The sequence below is a fragment of the Diorhabda carinulata genome, chromosome 9, assembly GCF_026250575.1.
Source record: "Diorhabda carinulata isolate Delta chromosome 9, icDioCari1.1, whole genome shotgun sequence".
Classification (NCBI taxonomy): Eukaryota; Metazoa; Arthropoda; class Insecta; order Coleoptera; family Chrysomelidae; genus Diorhabda; species Diorhabda carinulata.
In genome coordinates, this window is record NC_079468.1 from 574,122 (window position 1) to 590,235 (window position 16,114).

Consider the following 16,114-nt stretch of genomic DNA (forward strand, 5'->3'; position numbering starts at 1 on the left):
AATCAGTTACCAAGAATTAAAAGTAACCTATCACGTCGATTAACGATAAATACAGGTCACTAAAGCTACGAACTGACACCTAAAAATTAAAGAATCGACAATATTTAGATAAAAAAAACTTGTATATTCTGTTGCGATAGTTTATGAGCAATATTATTTACGATCAATTAAAATAATGGATAAGAAAAGGAAGAACTATACCAGTCGTGCTACATTAGTGCACTATAAACAAACGTAGTTCATTGGACAAATTTGTTTTTGTATTAGTCAAATGTCAAAGTAACGTTAAATGATTTTAGAGAAACGTATTTAATATATTATAAAAAGACATTGCAGAAATAATTAAATTATAAAAAATGTCTGCACAGACAAACCAGGAAACTAAAAAAGAGGAAGAACCTTTCGGTTTGGGATGTGCTTTAGAATATTTTTCAGAGCAGGAAGAAATTTTTAAAATGATAGATAACCTGGAAAATCTTGTAAACAGCGATACTTCATTAGTGGAAAGAACACATGAAAAGTTTTCTTTTATACTTAACCAATACATCGAACAACCACATTTAATAGACTCTCACATTAACGAATTGTTAGAAAAATTTATAAACATTGTGAGAAATCCAGATAATAGCGTAGAACTAAAACATTTGGCTTTCAAATTTATGTTCGTAGTTGTTAATGTTAGAGGATTCAAAGTAGTAATAAGACATTTACCACATGAAGTAAGTATCAAATTCTTATTAAAATAATATAGTTTTACACAAATATTGCGATATTTAGGTAACGGATTTTGAGCCTGTATTACAACTTTTGGAAGCTCAAACTCCCGACGATGCCGATACGTGGACAACACGATATATTTTATTATTATGGTTATCTATAATTGTGATGATTCCATTTCATATGTCGAGATTTGACGGATATGATCCCAAAGAATCTGAAAAACCAACTGTTATGGATCGAATATTAAAAATTATTAAAATATACGCTGTAGTGCCTGATAAATGCCGAGATGCCGCTGCTTACTTATCACATCAGTTTATCACTAGGTATGTATTGATGATGTTTACGTTTTTCATCAAATATTTCTGTTTTTTGTGAAGCTGCTTCCCAAAATTGATCTGCTCGAGTTCTACCACAGTAATAGTTCTTTATATTCACCACTAGGCTTTGTTAAATGAAGTTTAGACCATTGCTGTTACTGTAAGACCCACTTTAGGTCATTATTATTGTTGTAAGACCACCTTTAGGCTGCTGCTGTTACTGTAAGATCACCTTTAGACCACTACTGTTATTATAAGACCATTTCTATTACTATAAAACCACCTTTAGACTGCTGCTGTTGCTTTAGGACTACCTTTAAACCGTTGCTGTTGTTTTAAAACCTCTTGTATCATTGCAAGACCACTTTTAGGCTGCTGCTGTTACTGTGAGACTACCTTTAGACCACTTATGTTATTGTAAGACCACCTTTAGGCTGCTGCTGTTACTGAATGACTACTTTTAGACCTCTCTTGTTACTGAACTTTTAGATCATTCTTATTACTATAAATCTACAGTTAGGTCATTGTTATTACTGTAGGATCCCTTTTAGATGGTTGCTGTTACTGTAAGACTACCTTTAGATCATTGCTGTTATTGTAAGACCACCTTTAGGCTGCTGCTGTTACTGTATGACTACTTTTAGACCACTGTTGTTTCTGTAGGTCTAATTTTACATCATAATTCTTAATGTGAGTACTTTTAGGTCATTGTTATTGCTGTAAGATCCCCTTTAGGTGGTTGCTGTTACTGTAAGACTACCTTTATTGTTTATTTTATATCTTAAATTCACAGCTCTTCTTCTAATTCTCATATTTCGTTTTGCCAAAAATCTATTAGTGTAAAAATGAATTTTTAACAATTTACCCGATCCCAATATTAGTTGAGGGATGCTACTTAACGAAAAACAGGGTTGAAGTTATGGTAAAATGAAAGTATTCAATTGTAGGAGTGATGTTAAAGAGAAACATTTGTGTTCGTTTCTGGATTGGGCGAAACAATTGAGTACATCAAATGATAGCAACGTATTTGTTATATACGGCGCCTTAGCTTGTGTAGCGACAATATTAAAACACGGAAAACGTGAAGATTTATTACCATATACAAGAAATTTATTACAGTGGGTAGTGAACGCTGAATTTAGAAACAATTCCGGAGCTAATATTCAAAAACTCGTCTACAAAATTATCCAGAGAATTGGTATTATTCATTAATTCATCTAACTATTAGATTTTATTACATATATTTCTTAGGATTAACGTTTCTTGCTCCGAGAATAGCGACTTGGAGATACAAAAGGGGTAATAGATCTCTGGCTGCTAACTTGAGTTCCGGCGATAGTACTGTATCCTCAACTTCGAATCATATCGAAGAAGAAATAGATGTTGAAGATACCATAGAGGTACCCGATGAAATAGAAGAAGTTATTGATCAGTTGATTCAAGGTTTGAGGAACTCTGACGGTGTAGTCAGGTAAAATATCTTTCAGAAAGTAAAAACTAGATCAGATTAATAATATCCTAGGTGGTCGGCTGCGAAAGGAGTTGGTAGAGTAACTGGGAGGTTACCTAAGGATTTAGCAGACGAAGTAGTAGGTTCCGTTTTGGAGTTGTTCAGTCCTAGGGAATCCGACGGTGCTTGGCAAGGTGGATGTTTAGCTTTAGCGGAATTAGGTAAGTTGAGGTAAATATCGATTTATGCGGGATAATTTTCGGATTTAATTTAAGGTAGAAGAGGTCTTCTCTTACCGGAACGTTTACCGCAAGTGGTACCGGTAGTATTGAAAGCATTAGTTTATGACGAACCGAGGGGATATTCTTCAGTAGGTTCTCATATAAGAGACGCAGCTTGTTACGTATGCTGGTCTTTTTCTAGAGCTTACGAAAGTACCGTACTGGCTCCTTATGTAAACAATATAGCTAGTACTCTATTGATTGTGACTTGTTTCGATAAAGAGGTAATTTATTAAATCAATAATAAATATTTTATATATAATTATTTTTTTTTTACAGATTAATTGTCGTAGGGCAGCTTCAGCGGCGTTCCAAGAAAACGTCGGTAGACAAGGCAGCTTTCCACACGGTATCGATATATTAACTGCTGCTGATTTTTTTTCCGTTAGTGTCAGAAGTAACGCCTTTTTAAATATAAGCGTTTATATTGCGCAATTTGATGAATATTCGGAAGCTTTGATCGATCATTTGACTGTTAGGAAAGTAGATCATTGGGATCCTAGTATAAGGGAATTGACCGCAAAGGCGTTGTTCAATATTACACCGAAGGTGAGAAATTATAAAAAAAAATCCTATATTTAATTTTTTATTAAATTTCAGTGTCTAGTTTTGCCACAATCCCACTACAAAAATGTTCATAATCCACGAAATCTGCCAGCTAGATTGTGAGAAATTTCGTAGTGGAATTGTCACAAAATTAAACACCAAACTCGATTTTTATTCCTTTAAAACGACGTTATTACCAAAAAATTTTATTTTGTTTCGATATTTCGTCACTTAACAATTATAGATACGTGGTTAATTCAAAAAGTTGTAGATATTTGTGATTATTTAAAATGATCTTGAATCGTTTGATTTTCAATATCCTGATTATATTATATCAAAAACGATTCCATTTTTACTAGAAAAAAACTAATTCGATAAATATTTTTTCATATAATTTCAATAAACCAAAAAAAAACGAAACTTAGTTAATTTAACCTCAAAATATATACATACATAGTTTATTTTCAAAAAAATAATAGGATTTACTCAATTTTTCATGCCTTTAAAACGACGTTATTACCAAAAAATTTTATTTTGTTTCGATATTTCGTCACTTCAACAATTATAGATACGTGGTTAATTCAAAAAGTTGTAGATATTTGTGATTATTTAAAATGATCTTGAATCGTTTGATTTTCATTATCCTGATTATATTATATCAATAACGATTACATTTTTACTAGAAAAAAAACTAATTCGATAAATATTTTTTCATATAATTTCAATAAACCAAAAAAAAACGAAACTTAGTTAATTTAACCTCAAAATATATACATACATAGTTTATTTTCAAAAAAATAATAGGATTTACTCAATTTTTCATGCCTTTAAAACGACGTTATTACCAAAAAATTTTATTTTGTTTCGATATTTCGTCACTTCAACAATTATAGATACGGGGTTAATACAAAATGTTGTAGATATTTGTTATTATTTATAATGATCTTAAATCGTTTGATTTTCATTATCCTGATTATATTATATCAATAAGGATTCCATTTTTACTAGAAAAAAACTAATTCGATAAATATTTTTTCATATAATTTCAATAAACCAAAAAAAAACGAAACTTAGTTAATTTAACCTCAAAATATATACATACATAGTTTATTTTCAAAAAAATAATAGGCTTTACTCAATTTTTCATGCCTTTAAAACGACGTTATTACCAAAAAATTTTATTTTGTTTCGATATTTCGTCACTTTAACAATTATAGATACGGGGTTAATTCAAAAAGTTGTAGATATTTGTGATTATTTAAAATGATCTTGAATCGTTTGATTTTCAATATCCTGATTATATTATATCAAAAACGATTACATTTTTACTAGAAAAAAAACTAATTCGATAAATATTTTTTCATATAATTTCAATAAACCATAAGAAAACGAAACTTAGTAAATTTAACCTCAAAATATATACATACATAGTTTATTTTCAAAAAAATAATAGGTTTTACTCAATTTTTCATGCCTTTGAAACGACGTTTTCATCAAAAAAGTCCAATTGGTTTCAACTATTATAGATACGGGGGTAATAAGAAAAGTTGTAGATATTTGTGACTATATAAAATTATTTTAAATCGTTTTATTTTCAGAATCCTGATTATATTATATCAAAAACGGTTCCGTCATTATTAGAAAAAACTAATTCGATAGATTTGAACGCTCGTCATGGTAGTATACTTGCGATAGGAGAAATTTTATATGCGGTGTCAAAAATTGCCTCCGAAACCAATAAATCTATAAATTCTCTAATAGGAGACGATATATTAGAAAAAGTGAAACTATTGATACCGAAATTTAAGGAAAAATTGTATTTCCGAGGTTTAGGTGGTGAATTGATGAAACAAGCTTGTTCTGATTTTATAGAAAAATGTTCGTTAGCTCGTTTACCTTTTCATCAAGATTCAATAATAGGTAATAATTAATAAATTACCAACAAAATAATTTTCGTTTAATAATTATTTTTAGACGATTGGTTACAATTACTCAACGATTGTCTATCCTACGAAGTAATCGGTATACGTTTAAGCGCCATAACGGCTCTGTCTACTCTATTACAAGAATACTATTTGGATAAACAGGAACGTTGCGACGAAATCGTTCGACAATACGTCAAAGAATTGACAACAACCACCAACGAACAAAGCAGAATGGGTCATTGTTTAGCTTTGGGGGTGTTACCTAAACCGATACTGAAACGAAATTTCGATTCGATCGTTGACATTTTGATCGAATGCGCCGCTATCACCTCGAATACTTCGAAATGGGCGGAATGTAGAAGAGACGCCGTTAAAGCTCTTACTTCCGTTGTTGCGACTATGTCGGATAGTATCGGGACGGATTGTACGGATAGTCACATAGAAAGTATTTACAACAGTTTTTTGGAGGGTTTGAAGGATTATACGCAGGATAAAAGGGGCGATATCGGTGCTTGGATGAGAGAAGCATCAGTTACGGGTTTACAATCGCTTACTTTTCTATTGAGCGATAGATATCCGAAGGTATTGACGCCGGAATTGATGGGGCGGGTATTGGGTGGTATAGCGCAACAAGCCGTGGAAAAAATTGATAGGACCAGGGCGTTGGCGGCTAAAGTTTTTTATAGTTTTATATTCAAGTAAGTTTTAACAAAAATTGATGACATAAACATTTTTTTTTCTACTGGTACGTTCAGATATATTTTTTTGTTTATTGTGTATATATACCTAAAATTATGAAGTATCTACAAAAGATCTTCTTTTTTATGGAATTAAATAGACGTTGCTAATAATTTTTAAAATTTCTTCTTTTTTCCTCGGATTTTATTGAAATTTCTCCTTTTTTTTCGATTTCTATTCAATTTCTTCTTTTTTTTTCATCAGTTTTTCACAATTTCTGCTTTTTTCCTTCACACTTTCCAAAATTTCTTCTTTTTTCCTCGGATTTTATTGAAATTTCTTCTTTTTCCTTGATTATGAAAAAATTCCTTAATTTTTCTGAAATTTGTTTTTTCTTGTTTTCTATTGAAATTTCTTCTTTTTTTTCACAATTTCTGCTTTTTTCCTTCACACTTTCCAAAATTTCTTCTTTTTTCCTCGGATTTTATTGAAATTTCTCCTTTTTTTCTCGATTTCTATTCAATTTCTTCTTTTTTTTTCATCAGTTTTTCACAATTTCTGCTTTTTTTCTTCATACTTCTGAAAATTTCTTATTTTTCCTCGGATTTTAATCAAATTTCTTCTTTTTTCTTGATTTTGAAAAAATTCCTTAATTTTTCTAAAATTTGTAAAAATTTTGTTATTTCTTGTTTTCTATTGAAATTTATTATTTTTTTCTTCAGATTTTTTTACAATTTCTACTGTTTTCTTGATCTTTTCCAAAATTTCTTCTTTTTTCAATAAAATTTCTTTTGTTTTGTCGAATATTTTCTCTGATTTCCGCTGAAATTTTCAGTTTTCTCATCGATTTTACTAATTTTTCCTCAATTTTTCTTCTTTTTTCGTGGCTTTTATTGAAATTTCTCCTTTTTTTCTCGATTTCTATTCAATTTCTTCTTTTTTTTTCATCAGTTTTTCACAATTTCTGCTTTTTTTCTTCATACTTCTGAAAATTTCTTATTTTTCCTCGGATTTTAATCAAATTTCTTCTTTTTTCTTGATTTTGAAAAAATTCCTTAATTTTTCTAAAATTTGTAAAAATTTTGTTATTTCTTGTTTTCTATTGAAATTTATTATTTTTTTCTTCAGATTTTTTTACAATTTCTACTGTTTTCTTGATCTTTTCCAAAATTTCTTCTTTTTTCAATAAAATTTCTTTTGTTTTGTCGAATATTTTCTCTGATTTCCGCTGAAATTTTCAGTTTTCTCATCGATTTTACTAATTTTTCCTCAATTTTTCTTCTTTTTTCGTGGCTTTTATTGAAATTTTTTTCTTCATCTTCAATTTTTCTGAACTTTTTTTTTATGGATTTTACACAAATTCCATCATTTTTTTCTCGATTTCTATTTAAATTTCTTCTTCTTTTTCTGCAGTTTTTTACAATTTCTATTTTTTTTACTTTTGTATTTTGTTTTTTCTTCATTTCTTCAGTTTTGTTGAAAGTTTTTTTTGATTTTCACTGAATTTTTCAGTTTTCTCATCGATTTTACTAATTTTTCTTACATTTTCTTCAATATCTATGAAAATTTTTTCTTTTTTTTATTGTCTTAATAAATTTTCTCTTTTTTCTTGCAATTTTTCTGGTATTTCTTTTTTTTTGAGATTTTATTCAAATTTCTTACTTTCTTCTTCAGTTTATCTAAAATTTTAACTTTTTTCCTTCATACGTTTCAAAATTTCTTCTTTCTTTATGGTTTTTATTCAAATTTTTTCTTTTCTTCATTTTTTTTTTAATTTTTTCTTTTTTCTCCATCTTTTACAGCATTTCTGTTTTTTCATCGATTTGATTGAAATTGTCCGAATTTTTTTGTATTTTCATCCCTTTTTTTGAGTTTTCATAAAAATTTTTCTTCAATTTGTCTGAAATTTCTTTTTTTCTTGATTTCACTGAAATTTCTTATATCTTCTCAGTTTTTTTATTTGAAATAATTTTTTCTTGAATTTAGTGAAATTTTATCTTTTTTCTTCATCCTTCCCAAACTTTCTTCTTTTTCCTTCATCCTTTCCAAAGTTTCTTCTTCTTTCTTCCCAAATTTCTTCGTTTTCCATCAATTTTACTGAAATTTCTCCTTTTTTGTTGTACTGACATTTATTTTCTTTTCGATTTTAATGAAATTTCTTGACTCCTTCTGAAATATCTTCTGTTTTTATTCTTTTAATTTTTTTTTTTTCGATTCTACTGAAACTTTCTTATTTCCTCAATTTTTTCTGATTTTTTTTTTCTTTTCAATTCCTCCGAATTTTCTCCTTATTTTCTATTTTATTAATTCTTCATGATTTCTACAATATTTTTTTATGAAAATTTCTTCTTCTTTTCCATATATTTTTCCTTTTTTACTTGAATTTCTTTTTACCCGTGAAAATTTTTCAATTATATTCAATTTTTCCGGAATTATCTAATTTTCCTCTCAATTTTTTCAAAATTTATTCTTATTTATTGGTTTTTTTATAATTATATCCCAAGTTTCCTTTTTTTTTCTCACATTTTTCCGAAAATATCTTTTCATTTTTGAGTTTTTTTTTTATTTTTTCCGAAATTTCTTCTTATGTCATAGACCTGACCCCCCACCCCGGCCCCGAATTATCCAATTTTTTTCCTTACTTCCAATTTTTATTAAATTTCTTCTTTTTTCCTTAATTCATATGAAATTTCTTCTTTTCTAAAATTTTTGCATTTTAAATTTTTTCAAATTTTCTTCTAATTATTCTCTATTTTTTCGATTTTTTTTTAATTATGTGAAACATAGTTTTTCACTGAAATTCCTTCTTTTCCACATATTTTTCCATTTTTACTTCAATTTCTTTTTACCCGCGAAAATTTTTCAATTATATTCAATTTTTCCGGAATTTTCTAATTTTCCTCTCAATTTTTTCAAAATTTATTCTTATCCCATGAATATTTATAATTGTATTTCGAGTTTCCGAAAATTTCTTTTTATTTTTGAGTTTTTTTTTTATTTTTTCCGAAATTTCTTCATATGTCATAGACCCCCCTTCGAATTATTCAATATTTTTGACGAATTTCTTCACTGTAGCGATCCTCCCGTTCCGAATTTACCGCATCGCGAAGAATTAACGAAAATTTTCGTAAAAACCGATTGCGACGAATTAAATTGGAATTCGTCATCGGTGACATTTCCGAAATTCGTCCAACTAATCCAGTTTCCGGGATTCGTTCACCACGTCATGGTTGGATTAATTTGTAGTATCGGCGGTTTAACGGAAACATTGGTAAATAAACGAATTAATCGGGGATCGTTTTCCGAATTTAATTAACATTTTCCGATGATATTTCAAGGTGAAAGATTCCAGTTCGTCGTTTTTCGCCTACCTGAAAGAAGAATATAAATCGAAAGGACCGGAACCGATTCGTCGAATATGCGACGTCATTTTGAAAATATTCGTCGATTATCAAAAAATCGATAGAATAACTGTGCCCCTGTTCAGATTTTTGGATAAATTGTTCGATTCCGGGTGTATCGAATGCGTCACCGTTATGGAAAATTCCGAATTCGTCAGGGACATTTTGAAATTGATACAACAAGAAATTTCCGGTTGTAAAGATATTTATAAATTGATCGACGGTATTCACGTACTTTGTCAATTTATTCAGGTAAGTTTTTCTTATTTTTTTTATTTATTTTTATACAAATATGTGTTTGTGTACTAACTCTAATATATAACCGAGCTTTCGTATACTTATTGTATTCTTCATATTCCGGGAATTAATTAATTTTTAATTAAAAAAAAATATTAAATTCGTCGATTTAAAAAATCAACAATCAGTTTGAATTTAATATTTTTATTTTATTACTCAAATTTCTTAGATCGGTTTTTCTTCAAATTCTTCCTTTTTTTTTCATAAATTTACTGAATTTTTCTTCTTTTATCCAATTTTTTCATAATTTCTTTCTTTTTCTTCATACTTTCCAAAATTTATTCTTTTTTTTTTTCATGGATTTCACTGAATTTTTTTCATTTGCTTCCAAGTTTTCGATAATTTTTTCTACTTCCTTTCCAAAATTTTTTTTAATTTTAATTTAATTTTTCAATTTATTCCCAAATTTTTTATAATTTCTTATTTTTTTTTCATCCTTTTCAAAATTTCTCCATTTTTCATGGATTTTACTGATTTTTTTCTTCTTTTCGATAATTTTTTTCTTCCTTTCAAAAATTTTTTCAATTCATCGATTTTAGTGAAATTTTTCCATTTATTCCCAATTTTTTTGTAATTTCTTCTTTTTTCTTAATCATTTACAAAATTTCTTCTTTTTTCTTAATATTACTAAAACATCTTCTCATTTTTCCATCAAATTCTTCATTCTTTTCTGGAATTTACTGAAATTTTTTCTTTATCTTCAATTTTTCGATAATTTCTTCTTCTTTCTCCGTCTTTTCCAAAATTTCTCCATTTTTCATGGATTTTACTGATTTTTTTCTTCTTTTTGATAATTTTTTTCTTCCTTTCCAAAATTTTTTTAATTCATCGATTTTAGTGAAATTTTTCCATTTATTCCCAATTATTTTATAATTTCTTATTTTTTTTTTCCTTTTCAAAATTTCTCCCTTTTTCATAGATTTTACTGAATTTTTCTTCTTTTATTTCCTATTTTTTCATAATTTCTTTCTTTTTCCTCATTCGTTCCCAAATTTCTTTTTTTTTAGGGATTTTACTGAATTTTTTTCATTTACTTCCAAGTTTTCAATAATTTTTTTCTTCCTTTCCAAAATTTTTTTAATTCATCGATTTTAGTGAAATTTTTCCATTTATTCCCAATTATTTTATAATTTCTTATTTTTTTTTCCTTTTCAAAATTTCTCCCTTTTTCATAGATTTTACTGAATTTTTCTTCTTTTATTTCCTATTTTTTCATAATTTCTTTCTTTTTCCTCATTCGTTCCCAAATTTCTTTTTTTTAGGGATTTTACTGAATTTTTTCATTTACTTCCAAGTTTTCGATAATTTTTTTCTTCCTTTCCAAAATTTTTGAATTCATCGATTTTAGTGAAATTTTTCCATTTATTCCCAATTTTTTTGTAATTTCTTCTTTTTTCTTAATCATTTACAAAATTTCTTCTTTTTTCTTAATATTACTAAAACATCTTTTCATTTTTCCATCAAATTCTTCATTCTTTTCTGGAATTTACTGAAATTTTTTCTTTATCTTCAATTTTTCGATAATTTCTTCTTCTTTTTCCGTCTTTTCCAAAATTTCTCCATTTTTCATGGATTTTACTGATTTTTTTCTTCTTTTTGATAATTTTTTTCTTCCTTTCCAAAATTTTTTTAATTCATCGATTTTAGTGAAATTTTTCCATTTATTCCCAATTATTTTATAATTTCTTATTTTTTTTTTCCTTTTCAAAATTTCTCCCTTTTTCATAGATTTTACTGAATTTTTCTTCTTTTATTTCCTATTTTTTCATAATTTCTTTCTTTTTCCTCATTCGTTCCCAAATTTCTTTTTTTTAGGGATTTCACTGAATTTTTTTCATTTGCTTCCAAGTTTTCGATAATTTTTTCTACTTCCTTTCCAAAATTTTTTTAATTCATCGATTTTAGTGAAATTTTTCCATTTATTCCCAATTTTTTTGTAATTTCTTCTTTTTTCTTAATCATTTACAAAATTTCTTCTTTTTTCTTAATATTACTAAAACATCTTTTCATTTTTCCATCAAATTCTTCATTCTTTTCTGGAATTTACTGAAATTTTTTCTTTATCTTCAATTTTTCGATAATTTCTTCTTCTTTCTCCGTCTTTTCCAAAATTTCTCACTTTTTCATGGATTTTACTAAATTTCTCATAATTTATTTCTTTTTCTTCATTATTTCCAAAATTTCTTCTTTTTTCATGGATATTACTGAATTTTTCTTTTTTTATTTCCAATTTTTTCCATAATTTCTTTCTTTTTCTTTATTGTTTCCAAAATTTCTTCTCTTTTTTCATGGATTTTACTGAAATTTTCCGTTTTCTCATCGCTTCTACTAAAATTTCTTCCCTTTTCTTCAGTTTTTATAAATTTTTTTCTTTTGTCTTCAAATTATTCTTTCTTTTCTCCAATTTTTTTATAATTTGTTCTTTTTTCTTCATATTTTACAAAATTTTTTCTTTTTTATGGATTTTTGTGAAATGTTTCTATTTATTCCCAATTTTTTCATAATTTCTTCTTTTTTCTTCATCCCTTCTACTAAATTTTATTGCAAAATTTCTTATACCTTTTCAGTTTTTCTTGAAATTCTTTCTTTTTTTATAAATTTTTGTGAAATTTTTCTATTTATTCCCAATTTTTTTATAATTTCTTCTTTTTTATTCATCCTTTACAAAAGTTTTCTTCCCTTTTTTTCAGTTTTTATAATTTTTTCTTTTTTCTTCATTCTTCTCATTTTTTCATCAAATTCTTCATTCTTTTCTGGAATTTATTGAAATTTTTTCTTTTATCTACAGTTTTACAATAATTTCTTCTTTTTTCTTATCCCCCCTTCAAATTTTTTTCATTGATTTTACTAAAATTTTTGCTTTTTCTTAATTTGAATCAAATTCCTTGTTTTTTCTTAATGTTGAGAAAATTTTGTTTTTTCTTGATTTCTTTTGAAACTGTTTCTTCTGGGTTTCACTGCAATTTTCCGCTTCTTCATCTTTTCTACCCTTTTCTTCTGTTTTTATAAAATTTTTCTGTTTTTATTGAATCTAATAAATTTTTTTCTTTTTCCTCGGTTTTTTTTTCTTTTTTCTTGATTTTACTCAAATTTCTCAGATCTTTCTAGTTTTTCTTCAAAATCTTCCTTTTTCTTGAATTTACTGAATTATTCTTTTTTTACTTTAAATTTTCTATAATTTCTTCTTTTTTCTTCACCCTTTCCAAAATTTCTTCTTTTTTCATAGATTTTGCTAGAATTTTATCATTTTTCTGCAATTTTTCCTTTTTCTTAATTTGAATTCCTCGATTTTTATGAATTTTAAGAAATTTTTTTTTTCAATTTTCAATTTTACAAAATTCTTTATGTTTAAGGACATCCTTTTATTCCGGCAACATTATTTGTACAACAATGTTGCCAGATTATTTTTAACGATTTTTTAATGTTAATGAACGACAAACATTTTTCATACGTGTCATAACGTTATATGACGGTTAAACCATAATAAAATACCATAAAACATTGTAATGTTTTAATCAAAATTTCGAAAAAAATTAAAATAGTCGATATTCAAGAAACTTCTTTAATTCCGGCAACGTTGCTCTCTACAGTCATTGAACAAGATATATGTAGCAGTGTTGTCAGACTTTTTTGACCATTTTCTTGATAATAGCACAATGGAAACGGCGTTTCGTATTTATTTTAAAAAGTCTTATACCATTTAAATAATTGCTAAAAATTAAATTTTATATTATCATTAATACATTAGTTAACATTCAAGAGAAACTTCCAAACTTCCAATTCTGTCAACGTTGTAAATTGGTTAACATTAAAGAGAAACTTCCAATTCTGGCAACGTTGTACGGCGATTTCTACTTTATCGACGTGCTGTTACGCAAAATGGAAATACGTCATGGTCTTAAAACAACGTTGCCAGATTTAAAATATTTCCCTAATTTCAGATGAAAGGTGCTGTCTGTGATATAGCTTTAGTCCAATTGAGTATTCTCCTTTGTCACCGACAACCTTACATAAGGAGGACGACTTCCAGCAAATTTTACGAAGCTCTATTAGTTTACGGCGAAGACACTAAAATCAGTCCCGATAATATCGAGACGGTTATGACCGTTTTGAGTTCTACAGATTGGGAGCAACCCGTCGAACGGATTCGCCCTATTAGAAATGAGCTGTGCAATTTGATGGGTATCCGGGTACCGGTGCCTGCCAAAAAGAAAACTTAAGGTACCAGTTATTCGATAAAATAAGAGATCCTTTAGAAAAAGGAACCGATTATAGAGGTTGTCTCAAATTATTTCGAAACTAATTTATTAATCGGTGGATTTTTTTGTATGGACATGTGAATTTATTAATTAATTTGATTAAATAAATATAAACGTTTCGAAAGGCTTTCGATTAATTTTATAATGTACGCTTTTTTATTTCAATTGTAACAAATAAATAATTTTTATAAAATTTTTACTATTTTTTTTTTTTCATTTCATTAAATTTTTCCCATTGTATTTCAAAACCTTTTACTTTGTTACCCCATACTTCAAAAATTTCATCTCTAATAGAAACCCTTTACATAAAAATGTCGCAGAAGATTCGAACCTCCGATCTCCGTGTTGGAAATTAAGCACTTCGACAACCTCACCATCTACACCTTTACGGCTCGATACAAGTTTCGACGAGATGTAGGTATAGAAGCAGCAATTTTTTCGTTCATCAGCTAACCCTCACTTTGCTGCCCAATATGTACTTGAAAAAATTTCATACCCAACGGAAACCCTGTTGGCGATAATCTACTTTTTGTGAAAATGTCGTTTTTTCCCTAAAAGTGCGGCAATTAAATTTTGCTCGATTTTTTTTTTTTTCGTTTATTAGATACCCACCACTTTAGTGCCCAATACTTCAAAAAATTTCATTCCTAACGGAAATTCTGTTGGGGAAAGTCTGTTTTTTGTCCTTAAAAATGCTACATATGATTCGAACCCCCGATCTTCATGTTGGAATTTGTGCACTTCGATAACCTTACCATCTACATCGTTACGGCTCGATACAAGTTTCGACGAGAAGTAAGTATATAAGCAGCGCGACGATTATACGGTATCAATTGAATAAATATAGTTTAAAAAACTAAAAAAGGCGCTATCATAGTATATGCAGCTGAAGAGTGAAAATTAAATTTAGTTTTTAACAAATTATATTTATTATCCCTAAAAATGCAACAACTAAAGGTGCCACGATTTTATTTTTTTGTTTTAGGTGCCCCATATTTCAAATAATTGCATCTTCAAAGAAAACTGCGTTGGCGAAAATCTGCTTTTTGTGAAAATGTCGTTTTTTCTCTAAAAATCCGACAAATTTTTCATTTTCTTCTAATACTCTTGCTTTAACGCCACAATTTCAAAAATTTTCATCTCTAACTGAAACCCTATTGACAAGAATCTACTTTTCGAAAAATATTTCGCTTTTTTTATAAAAATGGGATAAATTTTTCCTATTTTTACTATAATGTCCCATAAAAATATATCCCTCATTTCCTTGGAAATGCGACAATTTTTCTCGACTTTCTCTTACTTTGATGTCCCATTCACACATACACTGTTTTTCAAAATACGAACAATCTACACACAACTGGTTTTTTAAAATAAATTAGAACTTTATAATTCACTGAAATACATTCAGTACGCTCCTGTACAAAATAACTAATAAGGCATTTTAAATAAAACTATCATCGTGATTCAATTTGTTTTACTTCCTTATTACACTGTATAGAGAATTTTAGTACAATTTATAATGTATATAATATTTAATTCCAGCAGCGTTACATACTTTATTAAATTAATAAAAAATTGGTTAGAAGTTGAATGAATAATTTTGTAAATGGCAACATGGTAGTTGTATACATGATTGTCGGATGTGAAGTATCCACTTATAATAGTTACCTACGCTCTACTCGATCTAAAGCTGTGGATTTTTATTCTGGATCATTGGTTAGACAATCTTTATACAAATGTAATTATTTTATAAACGGCTTTTACGTTTTTAATTTTCAACATTCGTGGTAGATCACTGAAAAAAATTTAAGTATACAAAGTGTAAGTGAAATCATTATTTCCGTTCAGGGGAAATAACATTCTAAACGTTGGTAGCCGTGTCGTATCAGTCTTCGGCGTTGTAAGATTTATTGATATCAAAATAGGACAATTGTATCAGATATCAGAATTTCTTATTTTTATGTTCGTCGTTTTTTAATAATAACATATTTATTTATTATTATTTTATTTTCAGAACTATTAATTTATCATTTTATGACAACAATTTGGAAAAAAAATTATAGTGGCAACAATGTTGTACATCTGTCAAAAGATCATAAAACTAGAAAAGGTAGCAAAAACCTGAAAAGAATTGAAATTATAAATATTGATCTGATTGTTTATTTATTTATCAACAAGAATAATTATTATAAATTACGACTGATATGTATTTAGTAAACATCCGAAAAATTAGAAAC

At 27.7% G+C, this 16,114-nt stretch overlaps 1 protein-coding gene across 1 annotated transcript; it reads left to right on the plus strand.

The window, feature by feature from the left end:
• The first annotated feature begins 4 nt into the window (after positions 1–4).
• On the plus strand, positions 5–14,070 carry LOC130898278 (tubulin-specific chaperone D). Its single transcript, XM_057807454.1, has 12 exons — positions 5–719; positions 778–1,046; positions 1,988–2,238; positions 2,292–2,511; positions 2,563–2,711; positions 2,766–2,995; positions 3,051–3,320; positions 4,916–5,237; positions 5,292–5,940; positions 8,996–9,191; positions 9,259–9,573; positions 13,560–14,070. The coding sequence occupies exons 1-12, from the start codon at positions 357–359 to the stop codon at positions 13,836–13,838; spliced, it is 3,513 nt and encodes a 1,170-aa protein (XP_057663437.1). The 5' UTR covers positions 5–356; the 3' UTR covers positions 13,839–14,070.
• The last annotated feature ends 2,044 nt before the right edge of the window (positions 14,071–16,114 follow it).